Here is a 26695-nt window from a genome sequence, read left to right as displayed (position 1 = left end):
GTATTTAGACTCAATAGTTAATATCAATAATAATACTATAATAATTAAATTTATAATTATTGAATATTTTAGATTCTGAGTGGTTATTTTTACTGTCATTCAGTCTACATAAATAGATGTAAGTCCTACTATATTAATAACTATAAAAATTGTTACCTTAGGTTTATTCCAGTTTAAATTTATAATTAATATATAATTAAATAAATACCTCTCTAATTTCATCCTAATTTGGATTAAAAATACATATGAAGAAAATTGCGTTTAAGTATATATTTGTTTAATTATAATTGTTGGTTACAATATTAACTACTCATGAATTATGACAAACCTTAATTTAAATGTTCAATTTTTAGCAATGGAAAAGTAAAATAGAAATTAAAGTAACTATATATTTTTAACTAGTTATAAATCATTAATTGCAAACTTTCATTATAATGACGGTTATAATATGAAAACCTTTTAACAAAACATTTAAAAACTAAAAAATTAATGGAAAATCAATAATGATACTATAATACAATATAATAAACATTAATAAATTGTATAAAATAAACATCATGAATGCTAACAAGTTGTAAAATGTCTTGGCCTATTAATGGCTAGTACTACTGCATGAATCCGTTCATCATTCATTGATGTTGTGACCATGGTCCAAGAATTGGTTTGTGGGTTGTAAAATTCTGAAGAATACAAAAAGTGAGAGTCGTCGAGTCCACCGACAACATACAATAAACCGTCTAATGCAACTACTCCTATATTGAAAATTTAACTTAAATTTAATATATTGACAAACATTTTGTTGCAATAATTTAGAATTATTAAACAACAAGATATACCAGGATGTCTTCGAGGCAAATGCATATCTGTTATAGAAGTCCAAACTCCTGTACTTGGTCTGTATGTTTCAACACTACTAAGGTAGTTCAATCCATCATAACCACCTACAGCATACAGTACACCATCTAAAACTCCTACTCCGACATCACTGCGACACACGGACATTTTTGCAACTGGTTTCCATGTATCAAAACTGGGATGATAACATTCAACAGTGTCTAAATCCCGTAATGATTGATCATATCCTCCTACCTATAAAATAAAATTAATACAAATTGTGAAGTAGAAAAAAAACCGAAAATACAATATTATCGCATAGCGTTTTCAATAAAAGTGATAGAGTACATATCATTTATGAAAAGTTGAATAAACACAATACTATTATTTTTAATTACAAACATGTATTATAAATTAGCATTTCAATCGAAATATGACATAAGTTCAAAATTATTAATCTGTATGTATAAACGAGACTGTCCTGAGTGACTGATTCATAACAACGCCAAACCTATTAGAGCTATAGGGTTGATGAATATTATAATTTCACTGTGCACTAAGAAAGGATTTTTGCAAAATGTTGAGTCTAAGGTGTTAAAATCAGCAAAGAACAAAATTTAGGTGTAAATTGTATACCTATATACAATGAACTTTATTATTGTTATTATTTCCATGATGACCATTATTATTTTTTAATATCTTCATAAAACATAGTCGGTATATTATTATAACAACTTTCTTTCATTTGAACTGAATTATATCGATTTTATTCGTTTTATTGGTTAATTATTTAAAAATGTGCCTATTCAATGAATTTGTTCAGATATTTTGATTGAAGAGCTTTTTGTCAATGGAATGTTGACACCTCAATTAGATACACAAATTATCGGTGATGGTGCCTGCCTTTTACATTCAATGTTATTTTTATTGGTTTAACACTCAAGAAAGATTTCAGGAGATCCAAAATACAATTGTTTCGTAAATTTCTGATAATTGGAATAACTTTATTACTACCTGTGGCTTACAATTCAAATGGTGACAATGTCTCCACTGATAGGGATTATGTACGTGAAATAGTCAATCCTACTGTCTAGAAATATTTTATTTTGTAGATATATTTCGTTTTCATGAGAATTTAATTTACTCCACTTATTATTATTATTATTATAACAAATATATTACAAATTTAAAATCATATAATAAAATAGTTTACCACGTATAAAAGATTATTCAGGACTCCGGCCCCAAAGGAACATCTTATAAAAGGTAAACTAGATATCATACTCCATTTTTGAGTATTGTAGTCAAACATTTCTGCACTATTTAAATCTCCATCATCAGTATTAAATCCACCAACCTAAAATGTATTATATAATTCATTATTAACTACTTCATAACATAAATATAGAAGTACTAATTATATTACAACATTACTTACGACATATAGATAATTGTTTATTACACCAACTACTGGATATTCTCGTTTAACTATCATGTCAACTGTTTGTATCCAATATGGTGATTCTGAAGTAACATCCAGCACAGCAACTGAACGAAGAGTTTCAACATGATTTTTATCAACACCACCCACAGCAAACACTAAATTTTCTTTCACTACAGCTAGACCAGCTCCTTCACGGGTTGTAAACATTTCTGGTGCATACTGCCATCGGTCCGTTTTTGGGTCATACCATTCTATACCCTTACTTACGTTAGTATCCATTCCACCATCAACCAATATCACCTTTTATAATGTAAAAATGTTAAATATATTGAAAAGAGAAATAAATGATAACAAAATTATACTTTATCTCCATATCTAGGTTGATGCCGGATGTTTTGTGGAATAAGTTCTGCTGCCTTGAGTATATGAAAATTTAATGCCTCACTTATGTAATCTTTACCTTAATAAATTAGTAATATAAATATATATATATATTATAAAATATAAATTAATTCACAGTAAAAGTATATTTAAAGAAAAAAATTACATTTAAAACAATTTTTAAGAAGAGGTTCCTCAACAACTTTATCTATTATGTAGTTCTTTGATGTTAATGGTAAACGTACGTATTCCAGTAAATGGGGTAAAAAACATTTTCTTGAACCTAATTCATGTTTTACCCAACGAATAACACTTTCAAATACCTAAAACAATAAATATAAATTAATAAAATTAGACTTCATATTACATATTAGAAGGTTACTGAATTTTTTCTTTGCCAATACTAAAATATAACAGTATCATCAATTCGAGTTTGCCTACTTTTTCTTCAGATGAAACCTTAAGTTTATCACTGGAGATCAACTTAATTACTTGTGCCGATGATAAAGATAGGAAATCTTCACTGCCAACAACTTCTCTAACAATCAAAATATAACAATAATAAATTAAATGTATAGAATTATAATAATAAATAATATTTCGTACGAATAGTGTTGTTGAATATATTGTTCTGAACTTGTTAACAATTCCGTACAGTTATATAAATTAGCTATTGCGTTTATATCGATACAATTTGCAGGGCAGAGTTGTGTCTGTAAAAAATCACAACATGCCTGTTTTACTTCTTCTAACTGCAAGAGATTAGCACCTGGTAACAAAACCTTGAGAAATAAACAATATACAATTTAAATAATTTAGTTTTCCATAGTTAAATCAAACTTTATCTATTATTACCTGGACGGTTTCTTCAGTAACCATGATTTTTCCTGAATAAATAAAATTTACCAAGTGCAGTAAAGCGGTTGAGTCTATCTGTCTTATAACTACAAGATCAAGATTCCCTTCTAGAAATTTTGTGAACATAGCATGGAAATATTGACTAGCCGATGCTAAAACTACTTTATGTGCGAATATTATTTTGTTATCATCTGTTTCAAGTTTAATATCACAAAAAACTTCACCACTAAAAACAAAATTTGTTTTTAATATTTATCTATCAGTTTAAATCACTTACCACTTACTTTCTTAAGGATTGCAATACTTCATAAATATCAACAAATGATGATTTTTCATATAATTTGGCTGGTTTACATCTCCTGGTTTCTGGTATTTGCTTTGAATTTTGCATTGTAAATTGTATATTAAGCCCAGGATTTGAATGCCTTAAAACTAAAAGGACATTTATAAATAAATTATAATTATCGTTATAAATGATTAATAATACTCTATGAAAAAATAGTAAAAAATATATTATTTTAAATTTAAAGCAGAAAAAACTAATATCAATAAGCAAACTTGAAATTAAAATCAAAAAATTGAATTTAAATTTAAATTTTAAGCCATATAGTAAAAAACTAAAAACACATTTATAATAACAATAATATCTTCAAAAAAATACAAAATAAATCAGATCATAATATTTAATGAAAAATGGAAAGATTCTAAAATATTATAGAATCATTTTTGTACACCGTTACCAACATATTGTTTTGAGATTGTTTGTACAGTATATTATTTTAGTGAAAAAATGTTGAATTTGAATCCTATTTAGGTACAAACTTAGTGTTATTTTCCTACCTTTATAGTTATACACCCAGTGTTAACTTAAAATCAGTAATTATATGAATATTAATTTAAATAGTCTAATTGATGTTTAATCACCCATGCTAGTAATAAGAGTTTAAGTGCCAAAAAAAATAAGTAATACAGTTTGTTTATCTTAGAATGTGTAGGGGAGAGGGGTTTTGAGTGGCACATTGAGACATTCATTTTTCTAAGAGACAAATCTCATTCAATTTATTTTGTTTTAAAACACTAAAACTTCCATTTTTGGTTTTTCTGACTAGGTTCTTAACCATTACTAGCCCTAAAAGAACACTAATTAAGTATTAATAAATATTCGCTTTATTAATAAAATTTAACACATTAGATGGTACATTAGACGGGCCGTTTTCAAAATTTCTGATAACAATAAACAACAGGATTTCTTTAGTGACCGATGCATTTTGACGCTTAGTCTTAACCGATACTTAAGCAGCCATCAAGAACGACAAGAACGCCTTTGAAGAGTATAAGACAAAAAAAAACTGTCTTATTGTGCCTCGTCTCATACTGTCCAAAATATCAATTTTAAGGTAAATATTTAATAAAAATACCTTATGGACAAGTTTTATACAAGTAATAAATATCAGAATATGTATTTTTTCGTCTAATTAATATAATGTATTAAAATAATAAAAACTTACCTTCAAAAGAAATGACCCGAAAAAATAAAGACCGTGTCTAGATACCCGGGTGTCCGTGAGTGATAAGAGAAAATGGTAAGAGTGGTTCTACGGTGGTTAACCTGTGACCACGAATTAAGATATACTGGATACGGAACGGAATGTGATAAACTGAATACACTAATTGCTAAGATGTGTCAAACCAACTAGCGCTATTTTAGCCCTGGTGTATAATGTATGTACTTATTATCAATACTATCGTCTATCACAGAGAATTATTCAAAAATCATTTATTTATGTTACCGATGTGCCACTGTGCCAGGTCCCTAATTAAATATTTAAATTTCTCAAATTTTTAATACATATTTTATTTATTAATTATAACTTTTAATTGTATACAATTATTTCCAAATAAATTGTTCGTAACACTATTTGGAAACTAACTTTGACAGTTTCTTTTTTATTAAGTTTTGACTTTTTAGTTTTTTATTAGTCATATAAGAATGTTGACGCATTCTCATTGTGATATATGATATTAGTATATCCAATATGACCTTTTCTTTATGGACATCACAAGGAAATGGTACTATATAGTTGTTTGATATGAAATCCTCTACAGTATCATCAAACACATTGGCACTATTTGCATGTTTCATGAATGAACTCTCAATCCTCCTAAGTAGTACATAAAAATTACTGTCTGGGTGAGTTAAATAGCTTCGAGATTTTAGATTGACTAATTCAGCATGATTTATGGTAACTTCATCGAAGCTCTAAATCCCAGCTAAGCAGTCAGGGCAATCCGTTTTCTTTGCAATCCGTCTGGCCAAATATCTAATCAAATAGATAAATATAAATTATAAATTGTATATTATACTTTGGCTATACTACTGTAGTCTAAAAGTAGTATTACAGATTAACAATAAATAATATATATTACCCTGCTAAATAATAAACAACACAGTCAAATGTGTCAGCTTTACTAATGTCAGCATTTTCAAATATATCATCTAGGTCCCATCTACCTTCTTCAACAATTAAGTCTATCTGAGATTTTAGTTGATTTATTTTTTCAACTCGCTGTGATGGATTTTTCATAGCTGCTTCTTTCAAATCAGTTATTGTTAATGCAGGACTATAGTTGGAATCTAAAGTAAGTACTAGGTATGTTAATTATATTTATTAAATTAGATAGTTAGTTAAATTTTAATCGTACCTTCTGATAATGTACAATTTCCTGATTTAGGTGGTTTGACTAACGAGTATACAGATAATAGTCTGTATAGCTGTAGAAATGTTGGAGTAGCAGGGTGGTCATTAGGTCCTGCTGTTTGTCTCACAATACCAAAAAAAATCTGCAATAAATATCATTAAGACTTTTAATACACACTAATTAACTGGAAATGATTTGCTTACTTCAATCGCATCTTGATTGAACTTGGAAGTTAGAACATACTGAAAATTGCATTCGTCAAGTAAATATGTAACTAAATCGATGCTAGATTTTAAAGTCAATCTCAAAGAATCTGCTGTATTTCTAGTTAGAAATTCTTTTTCCAGTATTTTACCATCTATGAAATGTTGTTGCCAATTATCTAACCAAATAAGGCTTTGGTTTAATACCTTTTTTAGAATAAAAAATGTAATTAGCTAATCAATTTTATATAAGTTATGCACACTAATATTAAACATTTATTAGTATAAAATAAACAAATAATCAACCAATTTCTCTAAATAACCTAACCTATTAGATTTATTAAGATATTAAGTACTACAAATTATAGATAAATAGTTAAACATAAAAACACAGACACATATAAAGAACAAATGCCATTAGCCAATACCACAAATTAAGATATCTTAATTCATGGCCAACACACACACAACAGAAACACATAAATAACCTCTAAATCTTTGCTGTGTTTCTTAATGCCTTCAGCAGGAAATTTCCTATTTAGAGCATCAAACATATTATTTAAGAATAATGTGAATTCTTCAGTTTCTAAAGAATCTTCGAGTCCTTTTAATTTCCGGTCACGGTAAAATCGGATACCAATGGCCATTGAATTACTAAATATCTATTTAAACATGAGTATTTTAAATTTATTTCAATAGACACATAAATAATATTCTTTAGTGGATGACATATTACACTTTTTCCAATGTTATACAATTAATATTTTTAAATTATTATTATTCATATTACTACATTAATCCCTAACAAACTATTACCTGTGTGGCATATTTCACCTTCATTTTTGATAGATTGTTTAATTCAATATGGGCTTTAGTTATTTTTGGGCATATTTTCAACATGGTTTTTGAATCGTTATTAAAAACAGAACAGTAATGTTCCCATTTGACATAATCCTTCAATGGATGAAGCTAAAAAGTTCAAGAAATATTCTTAAACATGTATTTAATTAAATTAGATAATATAGTTATAATTAAAAAGTTAAATACCTTCAACAGTTTTTTTTTAACTAAACGATTTCGTATATTCTTTATTACATGTGGAGCATCACTGAAAACAAATATTTTTCTAAGCTCGTCGAAAGGATTAATAAAATAGTTTTTTAACTCTGATTTGCTTCCATTTATTCCTAGGTTTTTGAACATAGTCTTATTAGTTGAAGCACCATCACATGTTACACCTAAAACCTGTAGCCCAGCATCTTCCAGCAAAAGAATAGCCTTAATAAGTAATTGAGATAAATCAACACCTATAATTTCAACAAACATTATATAATATATAAAAAAAAAAAAAAATGTGAAAAATATATAAAATAGTTAAGTATAGTAAAACCTTTAACTGGCCCTTTGGACGCAAATACAGCTATAGACTGAGTAACGTTGGTTGCTAACCCTTGCCACATGAACACTAATCCATGGTCAGCTTCTTCAGAACTCCCAACCTTATTTTTTATCTCTCCTCCAAAGTCCTCTAATCCACTGTAAGTAAGACTTCTGCTGTTGACATGAATATTTTTTCTCAAAAAAATTTCATCAAGAAGCAAAATTCCTTTTTTTTGGCTCGGTGTATAACTTAAACATTTTTTTTTCAGAAGCTTAAAAAATGAGAGGTCAAAACCACATCCATTTTTTACTGCTAGCAAATGTCTTCTAATTGTTTCAACACATGGTAATGGCAAAACTCCTTGTTCTTTCAAAAATTTATATCCTGTAGGAGATCTGTAGAAAATTAAATAGATACAATATGAATTAATTTTTTTGTGATAAAAATAAGATTATATTAAAAAAATAACACTAAACAATTAAAAATTACCGAATTTGAAATAATAGGCATAAGAGCATCCAATTTTCTGAGTAACGTCGACTTTTATTATTTTTCAGTTTTGCAGCTGCAAATATTTCACGTAATAAAACTGATTGGATTTGTGAAATACCAGATTTTTCAACTATATCTGTTAATGATTCTTCAGAAAACATTTTCATTTGGTTTTGTACCTGCCTTAAACTATTTTGAAGCTTCATGATTCTAGTATTGGCTCTTGCAGCCTTTTGTCTCACTATCCTCTTGGTATGTCTTAGTTTATTTAGGGGTTTTAATTTAGATGGTGAGAAAAATATGTTTATTTCGTCTCCATCCATTAACCTCTTGTATTTTCTTTTCAATGAAAAATATAGGCGTTGACACCATGAACACATACCACTAAACAAAAGTTTAACAATTTCAGTTTTCTACTATAATAGTTTATTAAAATGTACAGTTTACTTATTCTTACCTATTTTCAATTGATATTTTTTTACAGTTTGAATGTTTCCAATAACCATTGCTCATGGTATATTGAAATCCAAAAGATGGTTTTACATTTGGAAAGTCAGAAACCAAGGCTGCACCATAACATACATACGCTTTATCAATGGTACTTATTATTTTTTCAATATCAAAAATGGTGGGCTTTGTTAAAGTAACAGATGAAGTAGGATAAAACATTTCTATTTCTTCAACAGAGAGCTGTACGTCGAGTACATATATAATAAGTTCAGACTCTAAAAAAATATTATAAAATATGTGTAAATTCTCTTAGTTCAAATTATTATGTACCTATTCATAATACATACTTTCAGTAACTACTAGTTGCTTTTCAACAATTCGTTGACATCTGTTGCCATAACATCCCATTTTAAAAAATGATATAAATTTAGTTTTAAGTTTTTTATTTTTAGTTGTAAGATCATTTAACCAATAAGATGGTAATTTTATGTTATGACTCTTCTTTGATAAAAGATTATATAATTCCGAATTTTCATTAAAATTAGTTGACAAAGTTGTACTGCTGGTTTGAGATGTATAACTAGTATTAATATCAGAAGATACACTCCATTCCATATTTTCATTAGTATTCTAAAATATAAAATATATATTAAATAATTATTATTTTTATTTAAAAATATAGGGTACACGCATTAGTCATACTCAACATTAAAACTACTTGAGGTATTGAGAGTGATGGGTGTATCAATATTTCCAGCATTGCCATTTAAAAGTAATTTAGGAACTGCTCCATCTTTTAATCTTGGCTTTTTTAAGCATATCTATATATATTTTAGAACATAAACTTAGTAAGCATCAGTGATGTAATTTAGCATTATACTAAGTATATTATGTTAGGACAATGATTATAATCAAAATTTAAACTTATAACTTACCGAATACTGATTCGGTCAACCCTTCGCCGGAAGTCCAAGTATCGTGAATATCATTTTTAGAAAAATGAGCTCCACAAATTCTTGATCTTTTGCTTAAAGATGTTCCAATTGCTTCTTGCCATTCATTGAAGGAACATTGTGGGACACTAAACCCAGATTTATGTAACCCTGGACAGTTTTGTATACAACATTTGTTCTCCCTTACCATGGTAGACGTATAAATGTATATAAAATATGTTTAAAAATATTTAATAAAATAATGAGAAAATGCAAATTATCATTAACAATTTGTAATCACGTGTTATAAGAACTAACTACCTCTTATTGTTATCAAAAAAATACATTATTTTATTTTAAACAACTTATAATATATATATATATATATATATATATAAATATATGCCTATATTGCTATTTTAAAAACATTTATTTTACAATGATGAGTGTTTTTTTTCTATCTGCAATAAACATTTATGCTAATAGAAATAATGCTTCTATTTTAAACTGCATAATATTTTCTGGTGGGAAAGATAATCTAGTTGGTACTTTTGAGTGGTCGTAATTGACTCGGATTTTTAGGCAGAAACAGCTTTAGACCAAATAGATTTAGTTTTTTTTATGCAACTAAAAAACTTAGCCACAAATATTTTAAATTTTATTTAGATGTTTGTATTAGCATTTTAAAATACATCATTTAAATTTCAAAATATTTTGACTCTTGCCCACATTTTCTGTGACACAAATCCAATACAATAATATATATAATATATATTCAAAAAAAGTGCGGGAATTTCATACAACTAGAGAGTATAATATAACTAGAGAGCGCTAGTATTCTTGACACAGCAGCTGATTGTCTTATGTCCATGAATTTGACCCACCCACTTTCTATGATAAGACCCAAACCAATACCAAAAGTTAGCAAATAGTTAGCAAATAATAGCAAATTTACTATAGAAGTTAGCAAATCATTATTGAGGCAGTTATAAGCATTATTTATTTGGGTGGGCCAAGTTCAGGTAACCCACCCACTTTGTCCGATCGTCTCCAAACAAACGCCGTTAGTTAGCAAACAGTTAGCAAAAAATAGCAAATCAATTTTTGAAGTTAGCAAATCAAAATTCTATTTTTGGCCGATTTTAGAAAAAAAAATTCCAGCCCACCCACTTTGTCCGATCGTCTCCAAACAAACGCCGGTAGTTAGCAAACAGTTAGCAAATAATAGCAAATCAATTTTTGAAGTTAGCAAATCAAAATTCTATTTTTGGCCGATTTTAGAAAAAAAAATTCCAGCCCACCCACTTTGTCCGATCGTCTCCAAACAAACGCCGGTAGTTAGCAAACAGTTAGCAAATAATAGCAAATCAATTTTTGAAGTTAGCAAATCAAAATTCTATTTTTGGCCGATTTTAGAAAAAAAAATTCCAGCCCACCCACTTTGTCCGATCGTCTCCAAACAAACGCCGTTAGTTATCAAACAGTTAGCAAATAATAGCAAATCAATTTTTGAAGTTAGCAAATCAAAATTCTATTTTTGGCCGATTTTAGAAAAAAAAATTTCAGCCCACCCACTTTGTCCGATCGTCTTCAATCAAACGCCGGTAGTTAGCAAATAGTTAGCGAAATAATAGCAAATTATTAATTATTATTTTTGCATTACTCTTTTATATTATTTTTACATTATGAATTACGATAGTATCCATAATAAAACTCATATACTCATATACGATATTAGTTATTACTTATTAGGTGTAATTTTTAGTGTTTTATAAAATAGATACGTGTATGAGTATGACTATGAGTAAACGTGTTGTGTTATTTTACCACCTCAATCCAAACTAGTGGTGAAGTGCTGAAGTCCCCAACAAATATTATTTGTGTTCCATAATCCTGTATAATATTAATATCTTAGTCCGTTAATAGATTTAAATTTGTCGTGTTCATCTTATTAGCAGTAACCACGATATGTGATGATACCAGAAGACATTAATCGTGTGAAAAAAACACAGACTACAGAGTGTGATGCATACACGATGATTGAACACTGGTTGATCATGATCCGGTCGTAGTGTTAGTTTGGATTGAGGTGGTAAAATAACACAACACGTTTATTTGCATTATGTCACTAATTAGTATATAATATTATTACAGCCAAATAATACACGAGCGAGAAGTTCGTGAAAGTGAAGTAGGTATTAACTATACTATTTGTAACATGGTCAAATCCCATATAATGTAGACATGAAAATATTTTTGTAACCCCCCACCCATAAAAAAGGCTTATGTACGCTACTCAAGCAGATTGAGAATATTTTAGAAGTTGTCATATCACCAAGGATACGAAAAATCATACTCATACACGTATCTATTTTATAAAACACTAAAAATTACACCTAATAAGTAATAACTAATATCGTATATGAGTATATGAGTTTTATTATGGATATTATCGTAATTCATAATCTAAAAATAATATAAAAGAGTCATGCAAAAATAATAATTAATAATTTGCTATTATTTCGCTAACTATTTGCTAACTACCGGTGTTTGTTTGGAGACGATCGGACAAAGTGGGTGGGCTGGAATTTTTTTTCCAAAATCGGCCAAAAATAGAATTTTGATTTGCCAACTTCAAAAATTGATTTGCTATTATTTGCTAACTGTTTGCTAACTAACGGCGTTTGCTTGGAGACGATTGGACAAAGTGGGTGGGTTACCTGAACTTGGCCCACCCAAATAAATAATGCTTATAACTGCCTCAATAATGATTTGCTAACTTCTAAAGAAATTTGCTATTATTTGCTAACTATTTGCTAACTTTTGGTATTGGTTTGGGTCTTATCATAGAAAGTGGGTGGGTCAAATTCATGGACATGATTGTCTTAGCACTTTTAAGTTTCATTTTATAAGCTATCACCTGCTCCGTTCCGTATCCAGTATATCTTAATTCGTGCCTGTGACCAACTTAAGGTGGTGTTGCACAACAAGTTGGTGGATAATTTCGTTTTTTTTTTGTCGCAGCGAGCGAGTGGCTATACGGGCATCACTGTAAATAATTTACGATTTTTTTTCACCTTTGCTAAAATAATAAAGAATTATATGAGTTTAACAAATATATTTTGTAACTAATTGATATATAATATTATATTAACATATAAAAATATTAATTACATTATTGTTCTTATAATTTCCACCAATATCCGCAGCAATATTTCCTCCGACATTTACCCACCCAAACAAAATCTAGAAGGTGGGCAAGTGGGTCACTGTATAACAGTTAGGTATCCCGCCTGTAAATATCGCCGCGTAGGGTTTTGAAGCCCGTCATGCTATAGTAACTAATAGTAACTTTTCTGATAGGAAAGAGAATCTAGTTGGTAAATTTTCCAGTAGTTTTTACAAGCGACGTGAAAAACAAAAGAAAAATTAAGGAAAAACGGGAATTTTTACGCAAATTCTGTTTTCGAGAAAATCGATTTTGGTTTTTGGTGTAACTCTAAAACAAATGACCGTAGGGACATGAAATTTTGACTGAATATTTATATAAGCATTTTCTAAAAACCATAAAATTTTCCAAATATTTTGAGTTATTTTGAGCTGTTTACGGACATGGTTAATTTCCATCTTTTTTAGTTTTTTTTTCTATAAATATCAATAAAATTTTATTTGTTGGGTTAGAAAGCGTGAAAATTTAATATAAGGCTCCTGATACATCATTCTTATAGTAGTTAAAAAATATTAAAAATACATAGGCACAATTTTTTTTTTTAAGCATTTTAGTTCAAATTTTGACAAAATTTATCAAATTTATAATTTAATAATTATTTTGTAGTTAGAAATGTATATTTTATATTGTTCAACTTTTATGGCTAAGGATTGAAAATTTAAAACAAGGCTCCACGTAAATAGGTTATATATAAATTACTTTATTCACAATAATATCATCAAATATACTTGGTAATATCATAGGCTGACTGACCGTTTTCGCTCAGAATCGTTTTTCTTATACATTTATATTATATCATTGAATTCAAATTTAACACCATCCATTACAGTGACCCACTTGTAACCTACTGTACAGCAGAGCGACATCCACTTATCCACTTTTTTTTTTTGGCTTTACGGACACAATCGAAACGTCTTGGTTCCGAGAATATTGTGTTGATATGACTCCCGGGGTACAATGTGTATAGGCAGTGGCGGAACTACATATGATTGAAGGCGGGATTTTCCGCGGGCCTCATCGTGAAAGGGGCCTCGGCGCCTCGCAGCAAAATGTACTTTTTAAAAAAAATTTTGGTTCAAGTAAATAAAATCATTGAATACTGAAATAATACTAAGTATACTGATAGCGGATAACCATACACCATACTCAGTATTTAGTAGGTAGGTACTATTAATAATTAATGTGAATAATAATATTAAACGAGTATAATAATATTGTCATGTCTTATCGCGATATGCGGGCATGCGGCGGCGATACGCGGTAACTCAGAGTGGGGCCTATAATAGCTGGTATACTAAATTATAGAAATAGATTATTATATACTACGGTCTACGGCCCAAGAAATAAATTATTTTTTTAATTTTATTCTGATTTTAATATGAGAGTGGTGTTATTGGGTGTTTGACGGTGTTTGGTGTCAGAAACAACATCAAAGTTAATTATAGGTAGGTAAGTAGTTTTACAATTATTTTGCATTGAAAGACAACATTAAATTGTGATTCGTATACAATCATTGAATCATTGTAGTCATTGGTGTTACGTAAATACTAGAAATTTAATATTAATAATTATTAAAACTAATGGTTTTGAACATATTTATATATTTCATCTACATAATATATTAAATTTTAAAGAAAATTAAATAACCTTATGATTTAAAATTTGATGATAAATAGTTAGTACAATCACGTGAGTTGCCATATTACTTTTCTTAAATATATCGTGAACGCGAAATCCCATATCGAGTATCGACAATCTTATTATTATACCGTGTTCGCAAATCGTCACGTTATATTATATATTAATATTGTCCTGGACGCGATTGTCACTTATTATTATAATATATTAAACATTTTGTTCATATTTTTAATGGCGCCATGGAGGCTTTATTTAAGTGTCTGTTTGCTTCTGAACTTAAGTCTTGTAACAGCGTTGTTGATATGACTAAATTACTAATAATTGAAAATAATAATTTGATTACTAGTTTCCTTGACTTATTAACGGCATTTTACTTGTTCCTTACATTACCGGTTACTGTGGCGAGTGCAGAAAGGACATTCTCAAAACTTAAACTATCGTTATTGGTGAAGACGGTTGCTCAAGACCGTAGCAGAAAAAAATCATTATCAATGTAAATAAAATATTATTATTACTGTTTCCGAAATTATAATTAAATAAATTATTAATTTACTATAAATATATTTTTTTTTATTCCATACAAATAAACAGCCAAATGTTTAGAAATTTAAATTACAGATATAGGGCCTCCAAAAATATTGTATCCACGGGCCTCAATGATCGTAGTTCCGCCACTGTGTATAAGTACCTACTCTCATTGTCGTCGCGAAGAAAAGCAAAGTAAACTACAGTCAACTCGCGATATAACGAATTTCAAGGGACTGAGAAAAAAGTTCGGTATATCGGAAGCATATATATCAACAAAATTCGTTTAAACGAGACTTAAAAGAAAATAAATCTAGGTTTTATTAGATTTGTATAATTACATACATACATATTACCTAGATATTATCACATATTTTATTAGATGCATACATACATATTATTTATTAATTAATTACAATTTATTTTTAGTTTATTACATATATAGACATATTTTTTTTTTTTATATCGGTTATTTTTTTTTTGTTTGTTGTTACTTGCGCTTATGCGGTCAATAGTGTTCTCCAAATTTGACACAACAACGAAACTAAACTAAAACGTTAACGACATAACGTAGAGGTTACAATAACGTTGTAGAGTCATTTATTTTATCGCATGATAATCGCTGAAATAAACTCCGTTATAGCTTAAATTATATTGACGTGTATCTTATAAGCAACGACATCAACATTATCTTATCGCATAATAAATAATAATAGCCGAAACAAACTCGTATAATTTGTAACATCAATCTCCAAAATTATAACAATTCGTTACAATGCCAGAACTTTTGCCTAAAAAATATTCGTTATATAGAGAGGACCAAAAATACATTTAATTTTTCGTTATATCACGAGATTTTCAAGGGAACGACAGTATTGTATTCGTTATACCGAGATTTTCGTTATATCGAACTTCGTTATACCGCGAGTTGACTGTATATACCTATTATATACGACGAGCAACCTTCTTCGACGGCTGAGCACGTGTATTTACAAACGATTTAATGGCGGACGTCGAAATAGCATTTAATAATATGGTACAACAATTCTAAAATAGTTGTCTACGCTTTACCGATGGCGTAAGCGAGTTTTATATTGCAAACATTGGTTTTTAGGCGTACCTTTACGGATTAAGGGTGTAGCAATATATATGATTTAGAGTTAGAATATTTTAAGGTTTTTTCGAGAATATTAGCATCATATTTAAGGTATTTTAAGAGAATATAAATCCGGTCTTTAATTATGATACATACCTATTATAATGTTTCGTTGGGAATTAGGTATTAGACTAAAATTAACTTGTGCTCATATTTATTTATAGGTACGTCTCTGCAGTTTTAATCGGTGAACCCATAGGACGGTATCTTCGAACGAGATTCAAATCAACATTCAGTAAACACACCAAAATTACTATCGGTAAGTATAATAGGTATTTAATTATATTATAATTTATATTATATTTCGTTGTTAGTAATACGGTCGAACGGGGAAAATTTAGATTAGTAATTTAGCTATCAAAGATTTTGTTTTCAAATCCAATCTCAACTTCCCGTATCGCTGCAGTGTTTTCTTCATATTATGTACCTCCAAGCAGGGGCGTATACAAGGGGGGGGGGGGTGATGTGGGGGTCAGATCCCCCCCCCCCAATAGGCCTTTTTTTAAAATTTATAAAATAGTGTTCTTAATGACTTAATGTAAGGAAATTACAAGGAAAAAAAAATGGCAAGGATTTTTTGTAAATTTTTATTTTAACACATTCAACAATTAATTAAAAATAATTTACTTAATATTAATCAGTAATCATATATTTATTTCATATTCATATAATCGTATTATGTGATATTTGATAATATGTATATTATATATTATACAAGTATAATAAATTATTATAAGATAATAATATGTGGCAGACCAGCCACGGGCCGTCGCCAGTCGCCACCGTCACCGATATCAACGCGGCGGAGACGACGCCCACATGTCCGTGCGTATAATAATAGGTACATTTTCCTATACATTAGAAAAAGAAATATAAAAATAGCTAAAAATAGCTTAAATAATAAATATTATTATCTAAAAACAAAAAACAACCACAAATATTATGTCAGTTGTACGAACAAGTCATAACTACATATAACTACTTGTAGAATTTAAAATAAAATGTATTGAATATATATGTTTTATCATTTATTAGGTATTTAAATGTGCACATACCTAGGTTTAGGTATTTTTGTTCCATAATAATTTGTTTGCAACTGATCCCCCCCCATACAAAAGTTATGTATACGCCACTGCCTCCAAGACCGTATATGAGGGGGGTTTTAAACCTCTCAAGCTTTTAATTAATATCAAAAATATTTAGTTTAGTTTATTATTAAGTTTTGCGTTCATCGTTATTCAGAATCAAAACGTTATACAAGTTTTGCATTTATCGTTATTTAGAATAGTGTTAAAACCTATTGAATTTATTAATACTAACTAATGCGGGTAGGTATATAAAGGCCCGGATACAGAATATAATATTATGATCAATTCTAATGTCCATTTGCGTGAAAAAAATATTTTTACGAAACCAATATTACTTCTTTCGTTTAACGTTATTTTTCGTTGGATAAAAATATTTTATAAATTACGTTTTGTGTTATGTTTTGTTTAATTATATACGATATAATATTTTGTCAATCGGTATGTTTGGTTTAGTGGTATTTAATTATTTTTGATTATCGCTTTCCGTTATAATAACGTTTACAAATCTCAATCGTTTTTGGTCAAAATACAACGTAATATTTTAACGTTTGCAAGCCCTGGGTGTATCCCGTCAATATGGACGGATATAGTTTGGACGTCCATCGTCGTCTAACGTTTTGGTTTTATATGTTTACAGTGGGCAAGCGTGAGCTATATAGCTACCCTCTTCCGGCGATCTTTATTGAAAAACACAACCGCGATGGCTGCAGCGGACGACCAGGTAACTACCCAGTCTAGTGGAGTTGTCCTACTACGCGTGTGACCGTGACCAGCGGAAACGGTACGACGGGCTGCCCGTCCCGGCCGTCGACTTACAGGAGTGTTGCGACTCGATATTGAAAATAATCAAGTCCAACTCGTTCGCCCATCGTTTTCGACCCGGTGGCCATAGGCGATCAATGTTCGCCAAAGTGCACCCCAACTACCGCCTGATCAACAACATATTGGAGGTGGCCGCCTTCCACGGGCACATCAACTGCATGAAATTGGGCCACGCCATCGTTTTTCTCGATTCATTTTCCGTCTTTTCCACCGCAATTGTATAGTATCTCGCGGTGACGGCATCCGTCCGGCTTGTAGCAGGCAGACGTGTTTTTTTCATACATCATAATATATAAATTACATATAATTTACATACACCGCACAATCGGTTGTTTCACAAATACCCACCAGCTAACTACCTATGTCTCGCCAAACGGTCGAAAATGTCAATAGTGCATCAGGTATTCAGGTCTGAGCACCCGTTGCTCATCTTGTCTTTGTTTATGGTCGTTATTATAATGTGTCGATAGTACCAGAATTGTTGGGGTGATGACATTCACCATATTATTATAAGTTAACATTCATAAAACTGTTTACCTTGAACCGGAAATTTATCACCGTCATGGACTCTCATCTCAATACTATTATTGACAATTTTATTATGATTATCGTTGACGTTGATTATATTTGACTGACTTCTGACAACTAATGTGTGTGTAAAGCAACACATGTGGGTATGACAAACTCTTAATAAATTGTGTGGTTCATACGAATCATCAATTATGGATTGACTACAAAAAAGTGTTTATATCGCTCAATGTTCCCAGTCAATTAAAAATTAGAACATTTGAACTGTTTGGTACAAATTAAAATTTTGTTAGTTTTTATACCCCAATTAATACTAAAAAAATGGCTTGTGTTATAGGACACACCTCCAGTAGATGCCCCATCGCCAGATTCTCCACCTGCAGAAGCTCGACCAGCCAATGGTCCATATCAAAATCATATAAATATCAAAGTATGCAGACAAGACGGCACAAGCCTTCAATTTCTGATCAAAAAGACTACACCGTTTGATAGATTGATGAAAACGTACTGTACAAGATCTGTAAGTATAAACTAACAAAAAGTATTTGCAATTGTAACTTTTAAAATTACAGTTACTAAATTTTAGACTAAATTACCATGCAATATTTTAAATCATAAATTATTTAGAAATATAATGTATTTTAATCAAGAACTACCTACCTAATAAGTGAATTACTTAGGTAGGTATTAATTACATTGTGCAAGTTTAATCTTTGATTGTCAGCAAACAAAGTCATGAGCGACTAGTTTAATTACGTTTGAGGTTACTTCTAATTGTTAGCACTCAAGACATTTTTATAGCAATGTTGATTTCCAAAAAAAAATTCACTCGCCAGAGAGTAGGTACAATTTCTAACAATTAAGTAGTGAAAAAATTAAACTGTTCAATGATCATCAATCTCTTACTTGTGCTAGTACGCCTATTCTATTACATTAAGAAAGTTTGGTAGAAGCGAGTAGCAAGTAAATATTGCCATTGTAATTGAGGTTTATTATTTTATTAGTAATAATATAAATATGTATTATTTAATAAACATGAGTTGCGTATATTTATTGGGTACAATAATTACATTATTGATACTATCACATAATTTGAAATTAGTTCTGAAAATCAATACCTATTAACAGATAGGTATTTTGCTATCACATAGATAAGACAAGCACGATAACTACGTAATATTTCTAGTATTTTGCTCTGCTTTGTAGTTTTCATCACTGATGAATAACTGATGTAAAAAATTAGCAATATAAAACTTGTTAGATAAAATTGATAACTTTCAAGGAATTTGGATGTGATGTCCTTTTAAATTTTATAACAATACAGTAATAGCATTATATGTGTAAGACTGTCAATACTGAATTATGATATTTAAAAAATTATGTAATTTAAACTTTAAATTTTAGTGTTGTTTTTTATTTTATCTATATTAACCAAGTTAAATGCCAGTTTAATGTTTAGAATTACAATTAATTAATTCAAAATTTTAATGTTTTAGGATTTGCCTTTGAATGGCGTCAGATTGCGGTTCAATGGAATACAAGTTTGTAGGCTTGATACACCTTTATCTCTAGAGATGGAAGAAGGCGATTTCCTAGAAGCACTTCATGATTTTTAAACAGATACATGTTAATGTATAACAATGATGGATGTAAACATGTATGTTTATATTATATGAATTATATGCAACAATCTACCTAAATCATCTTAGTTTATTTAACCTACCATACAATATCTATTTTTTACAAAGCTGGTTGTATTAAAAAAAATTGTTATAAATCATACATATGTATAATCAGCTAGAACGTTGTATAGAATGAACTATATTAATCAGATAAATATATAAAGGTGTATTGAACAGATTTTAGATAAAATAATTAATGATAATACTTTGTATATAAACATTTTAAAATTTCTGTAGCTTAAAAATTAATGATGTATTTTAGTTTGTACTGATAATTTAAATATTTCATTACATAGTGTAAATAGTAAATACTACTATAATTACCTATTAATATGATTATTAAAGTTATTTACTCAATCTAATTCTAAATAGGTGTTATGCCACATATTGCATACATTAGGCAATATTGAGCAGAGACATCCTTCACACAATGGAAACCCAAAACTTCATAAAGCCGCATCCACACTAGTAAAAGTTTACATTGTGCGTACAAGTTTTTATACACACAATCTGTTGGCCCTTGGGCTTTTAATTATTTTTATTAATTACTAAACAATGTCAATTTGCTCAAATGTGGACGCACCGTAATAACTTATAGTCTCCAATTCAATATTTATGTTCAATAATTCCTAAGATACGATTAAAACAATATTTTGAAAAATGAATACCTTTATTTCTACACTTAAGGCTGGAATAGAAGTTTTAGACATATATTTTGTTCATTATAAAGAAATTGTTATACCAACATGTGTAAATTTATCTATTATCTAATTTTAAGGTAAGACTTAATCTAGGTCACCATGTAGGTTTTTTATATTTTGATTTTGAATCAAGTTATATACAAGTTGGTAGTTACCACATACAAATTTGCGTAATTGTGATTTGAACAGTTGTTGTCAAAATGTTAACTTCAAATGCTTATGCATAGTGCTAGTGCAACATACCACGGCCCGATCAGTAACCATAATTTATATAATTTATAAAATAAAAAATATATATTATTTAATGTTCGATATATAATAAGATTTGTAATAATATTTTATCAATAATAGTACATGTATACCTTTGTTGAGTAGGTACCAACTTTACTTTACAAAAGGTTACCATGATCTCTAGTAATAATATCACTCACCAAGCCGCCGAGGTCGAGTCCCCTCACTTTTTTTTGATAAAGGTAGACAAACTTATGAGGAATTTTGTATTCAATTTTCAAACCTAAGATTTAAAAAGAAAAACGTCGAGTGTAGATATTGAGTATTTTAAACTATTAACAATAAAGTAACAATATATGATTGAATACATAGTATACGACTTTAGGACATAAACCTATAAACTAACCTATACAATTAATATTATATATTATCATGTATAGAATTTGTTGACTTTCCGGTAGACAAACTTATGAGGGATCTTGTATTAAATTTTCAAAGCTTAGATATAAAACCAAAAATTTTTTTGAATATCTAATTCACAATAATTTATTAATTTCATACCAAAATCGACCAAAATCGATTTTTTTTCAAAAACCAATTTTATATAAAAATTACCGTTTTCCTTAAATTGTTTGTGTGTTTTTCCTGTCATTTTTAAAACTACTAGGAATTTGAAATGTTGACCTCCCAATGCACCAACGTCGAAATAAATTCACTATCTCACTGGAAAAGATACTGAAGTCGAAAATCGAAGCATTATTTCAACTACTTATCGTGTACACAGACAAAAAAAATAAAAATAGTAAGAATAGTAAGACACACGTCAATATTGAAAGATCAAAAAATTCATCGCTCTGTTCAGAATCTAAAATTACGTTACCTATTTGTTATTCGTTGCCAGTAAAATATTAAATAGAATATTATTGTATACCTAATATAGTAGGTACCTAACCGGTGTGTAAATATAATTTATTGATTATTATATAGGTACGCAAATATTTCAAGTCCTGCCGATGATAATTTTAAATTTCAATGACAATTAAATTTGTAATTCTTCGTTTAAATATTTAATTATATGTTTTGGTTTCAGAAAAAACTATACTTATGAGATACTTTGTATTATTTCAAAATATTTTAAAGCTTTATAGCTATAATATAAAATTGAACATTTTATCCATTTTTAACAAATAGCGTGTGAAACCTCAAATTAAACGGCTCAATGATTTAATTATTGTGGTTTGTTAATAGGTCGAAAAATAAATGTTATCAATAAAGAGTAAAGAAAGATACGGGCAAAGTTTACATCTTTTAATGGAGTTATTAAGAAGCAATAATCAAGAGGATGCCACACGGTCAAACGAAACCGAGCAATGACCAAGAGAATGCGCTGTTAAGTGTTTTCGCGATTTAAAGCCACTGTCTGCCCAATTGTATACCTATTTGTATATAACAATATTATGTAGGCTAGAAAATCTAATATCTTCTGTACCTTTAATTGTTGTACAAACATTTTAAGTATGTTTGAGTTAACAATATTTAATAGCGTACAATAACTTACGATTTAAATTTAGTTTGTAAAAATATCAATATAGACATATGTATATGTATTAATATGTACCTATTATGTATTTATTTTTATATTTACCAATATTTTTGAACGTATTACCATAATACCATTGATTATAATAAATATTATTATTTATATTATTCAATGATAATAATAAAACATTAACATATCAATAAACATTTTAAATACATACGTTGAATCTTGTTTTATTTTAGATTCTGAGCGAAGCGATGAATGTATTGATTCTACAATGATGTGTGTTTTTTTTTTTATTTTTGTGTCTGTCATCACCTTTTAGGACAGTAAAAGTGCTTGGATTTTCTTCAATAGTAACTTTTCTGATAGGAAAGTGAATCTAGTTGGTACTTTGGGGGGTCAAAAGTAAAAATTTCCCAGTAGTTTTCACAAGCGACGTGAAAAACAAAAGAAAAATTAAGGAAAAACGGGAATTTTTACGCAAAATCTGTTTTTGAGAAAATCGATTTTGGTTTTTGGTGTAACTCTAAAACAAATGACCGTAGGGACATGAAATTTTGACTGAATGTTTATATTAGCATTTTCTATACACCATAAAATTTACAAAATATTTTGACTCTTTTTGAGCTGTTTACGGCCATTGTCAGTTTTCAATTTTTTTAGTTTTTTTTTCTATAAATATCAATAAAATTTTATCTGTTGGTTAAAAAAGCTTGAAAATTTAATAGAAGGCTCCTAGGTTATTGTTTCAAAGGCAGATGAAAAAAATTAAAAATCCTTAGTCACAGTTTTTAATTATAAGCATTTAAAGTTCAAATTTTGACAAAATACGGAAAAATCACGAAAAATAGCAAATTATTTTGAATTGAGAATTCATAAAAATTTTTCTTTTCAAATCTAAGATTTGAAAATGTAATATAAGATTACTCATAAGTTTGTCTACCTTTATCAAAAAAAAAAATGTCTAGAAGAAACTTAAATTAAATTTTTATGAGCGTCTGAAATTTATATTTTTACAACATTTGATATTTACTCGATTTCTCATGTAACAATTTTCTTATTTTATTGTAATTAAAAAACGAATGACTGTAGATACTTGAAAATTTCACTGAATGTTCATATTAGCATTTTCTATACACCATAAAATGTTGAAAATATTTTGACTCTTTTTGAGCTGTTTACGGACATTGTCGGTTTTCAATTTTTTTAGTTTTTTTTCTATAAATATCAATAAAATTTTATTTGTTGGGTAAAAAAGCGTGAAAATATAATATAAGGCTCCTGATATATCGTTCTAATAGCAGTTGAAAAATACTAAAAATACATATGCACAATTTTTTTTATAAGCATTTAAAGTTCAAATTTTGACAACATTTATCAAATTTATAATTTATTAATTATTTTGTGGTTAAAAATGTATAAAATGTTTAACTTTTATGGCTAAAGATTGAAAATTTAAAACAAGGCTCCGAGTAAATGGGTTATATATATTAATTACTTTATTCACAATAATATCATCAAATATACTTGGTAAAATCATAGGCTGACTGACCGTTTTCGCTCAGAATCGTTTTTCTTATACAATGATATTATATCATTGAATTCAAATTTAACACCATCCATTACAGTGACCCACATGTAACCTACTGTACAGCAGAGCGACATCCACTTATCCACCTTTTTTTAATTCATAGCTATAAAAATTGAACATTTTATACATTTTTAACTCTAAAATAATTTGTCAATTTTCAATTTGATACATTATATCAACATTTAAACTTTAAATGCTTATAAATAAAAATATTGACTGTGGATTTTAATATTTCTAACTGATATTGTAACAATTTACGAGGAGCCTTGTATTACATTTTCAAGCTTTTTGTCCCAAAGAATAACATTTTATCGACACTAATAGAAAAAAACCAATAGAAAATTTAAAACGCCCATAAAAAGCACAAAACAAGTCAAAATATTTTGAAAATGTTAACAACTATTACTTGATAGTTGTTATATATACAATAATAAAGTGATTAATAAATAAATATCCATGGTTATTCGTTTTTCAATAAAAAAATAAGAAGCTCCATAAGAAAACGAGTGCATAGGTATCCAATTTGTAAAAATTTGAGCTTCCAACGCTCATCAATATTTAATTTTATATCCGGTAAAAATTTTCTTCTTGATAAATTTTGTATATAAATTTAAAATCTTAGATATATAAAAATAAAAATTTTTATGAATTTCCAACACAAAATAATTTACAAATGGTCTTATTTTTTACCAATTTTACCAAAATTCTATTCGGGCGATCATAAAAAATTATTGTGGATTTACACTCAAATTTATTTTTAATTTAAGCTAACAACAACTCACAAGAACTTGTATTACATTTTCAAGTTTTTTAATCTAGTAAAAATTTTATGAAAATTTAATGCAATGCTCCTGATATATGTAGATGTCACAAAATGTTTAGATATTATGCTAAAAACCATTAAAACGAATGAAATAAAACCAGCTGAAGTATTTGCCAGAGAAGTTGCAAATTTATCACGAGAAGTTCAAGCACGAATACCGCCGGAAGAAATTGTAAAACGAAGATTACGTCGACAAAAATCAAAAAATAATCATGTGAATCCAATTAGTTTAGCTAATTTAGTATTCGAAGTTGATTCCGAGTGGTGTACTCTTGGTGATACAAATTTAACAAGATTTTTGTTGTACGACAATGGTGTAATGGCAGAAGAACGAATTGTTATATTTGCCACTGATAACGGTCTTCGATATTTAACTAAATCGTCTACATGGTATATGGATGGAAATTTTTCCCTCGCACCCAACATATTTCAACAACTTTATGTCATAAGAGTAGAAATAAATAATGTTTTCATTACGGCTATTTATATTTTATTAGAAAAAAAAAACACAAACAACATATGAAAAGATGTTATCTATTATTATGGAAAAATGTGAAGAACTAGAAATGTATCCGGATCCAAATACTATAAATTGTGATTTTGAAGAAGCAGTTATAAACAGGGCCTTGCACCCGAATCATTTATTCGGGTTTCGGGTGCTGGATGTATTTGGGTGTTCAAACACCCGAATAAAAATTTTAAACAAACATTTGGGTTTTCAAAACCGTTATTATTCGGGTTAATATTGGTTAATATGGGTGCTGAGAAATCTGGATAAAACAGAACTTTTGATGACCCCCCCCCCAAAAAAAAAAAAAAACAGAAAGTGTTCATGTTTATGTTATTTATAATAAAATATAAATGTTTTACCCAAATTCGCAACGTTTGTTTTTAACTAAACTAGGTTAATTAATGTACAGTAGTTACCTTTTTCTATGAACTATAAGAAATAAGACAAAGGGAAAGTAATTATTTGACTACCTATTCGTTTTATTATAGGCATTAGAGTCCACGTAACTCATTTTTTTTTACTATATAACATGTCTAAAATCTAAATAGGTACTGGAATTAAATAACATACTAGCATATTTAAAAAAAAAAATTGTAGGTACTTATTAAAAATATTCAGAAAATTTTTATTTGATAAGCAAACAAAAAACAGTCATCAAAAATCAAAATGTTTACAAGGCTTTCTGTGGTCAAAAAATAGTTAACTTACTAGAGCCTAATCCCATTTAAAAGTAAATACAAAAACATAATGAATAGGTATATTTTGCAAAATCAACAGTTACAACAGATTGATATTTTAATTTTGCATAATGTTACGTACCTATTATATAACAGAATAGGTATTGATTATTTTGTGATGACTTAAAAATTTAAAAAAATAATCTTTATAAATATTATGAATAATATTATTATACTATAACTAAAAGGTAATATAAAAAATATATAGGTATTCA

At 28.6% G+C, this 26695-nt stretch overlaps 3 protein-coding genes across 6 annotated transcripts; 1 reads left to right on the top strand and 2 right to left on the bottom strand.

The window, feature by feature from the left end:
- Window positions 1-486: 486 nt before the first annotated feature.
- Window positions 487-5144, bottom strand: LOC132936509 (kelch-like protein 2). 4 transcript variants are annotated; one of them, XM_061003246.1, is made up of 11 exons: window positions 5026-5144; window positions 3802-3949; window positions 3515-3743; window positions 3266-3441; window positions 3101-3197; window positions 2826-2982; window positions 2641-2738; window positions 2273-2578; window positions 2048-2191; window positions 837-1089; window positions 487-752 (listed from the first exon to the last, which is right to left on the bottom strand). In XM_061003246.1, the coding sequence occupies exons 2-11, from the start codon at window positions 3906-3908 to the stop codon at window positions 565-567; spliced, it is 1755 nt and encodes a 584-aa protein (XP_060859229.1). In that variant the 5' UTR covers window positions 3909-3949; window positions 5026-5144; the 3' UTR covers window positions 487-564. The 4 variants fall into 4 exon arrangements, with proteins under 4 accessions (XP_060859229.1, XP_060859231.1, XP_060859230.1 ...); XM_061003248.1 differs by having other exon boundaries at window positions 2641-2732; XM_061003247.1 differs by lacking the exon at window positions 5026-5144 and having other exon boundaries at window positions 3802-4011.
- Window positions 5145-7336: 2192 nt separating this feature from the next.
- Window positions 7337-9886, bottom strand: LOC132936042 (uncharacterized). The gene is made up of 8 exons (XM_061002709.1): window positions 9686-9886; window positions 9451-9564; window positions 9091-9373; window positions 8751-9018; window positions 8291-8677; window positions 7811-8196; window positions 7494-7727; window positions 7337-7410 (listed from the first exon to the last, which is right to left on the bottom strand). The coding sequence occupies exons 1-8, from the start codon at window positions 9884-9886 to the stop codon at window positions 7337-7339; spliced, it is 1947 nt and encodes a 648-aa protein (XP_060858692.1).
- Window positions 9887-18011: 8125 nt separating this feature from the next.
- Window positions 18012-20277, top strand: LOC132936034 (small ubiquitin-related modifier 3-like). The gene is made up of 3 exons (XM_061002697.1): window positions 18012-18032; window positions 18999-19181; window positions 20158-20277. Exons 1-3 carry the CDS (start codon window positions 18012-18014, stop codon window positions 20275-20277), a joined length of 324 nt encoding a protein of 107 aa, XP_060858680.1.
- Window positions 20278-26695: the final 6418 nt, after the last annotated feature.

Source organism: Metopolophium dirhodum, chromosome 1 (assembly GCF_019925205.1).
Source record: "Metopolophium dirhodum isolate CAU chromosome 1, ASM1992520v1, whole genome shotgun sequence".
In the NCBI taxonomy this organism is placed as follows: Eukaryota; Metazoa; Arthropoda; class Insecta; order Hemiptera; family Aphididae; genus Metopolophium; species Metopolophium dirhodum.
Note: the sequence above shows the minus strand (reverse complement) of the source record. Positions and strands in the feature narration are given on the sequence as shown.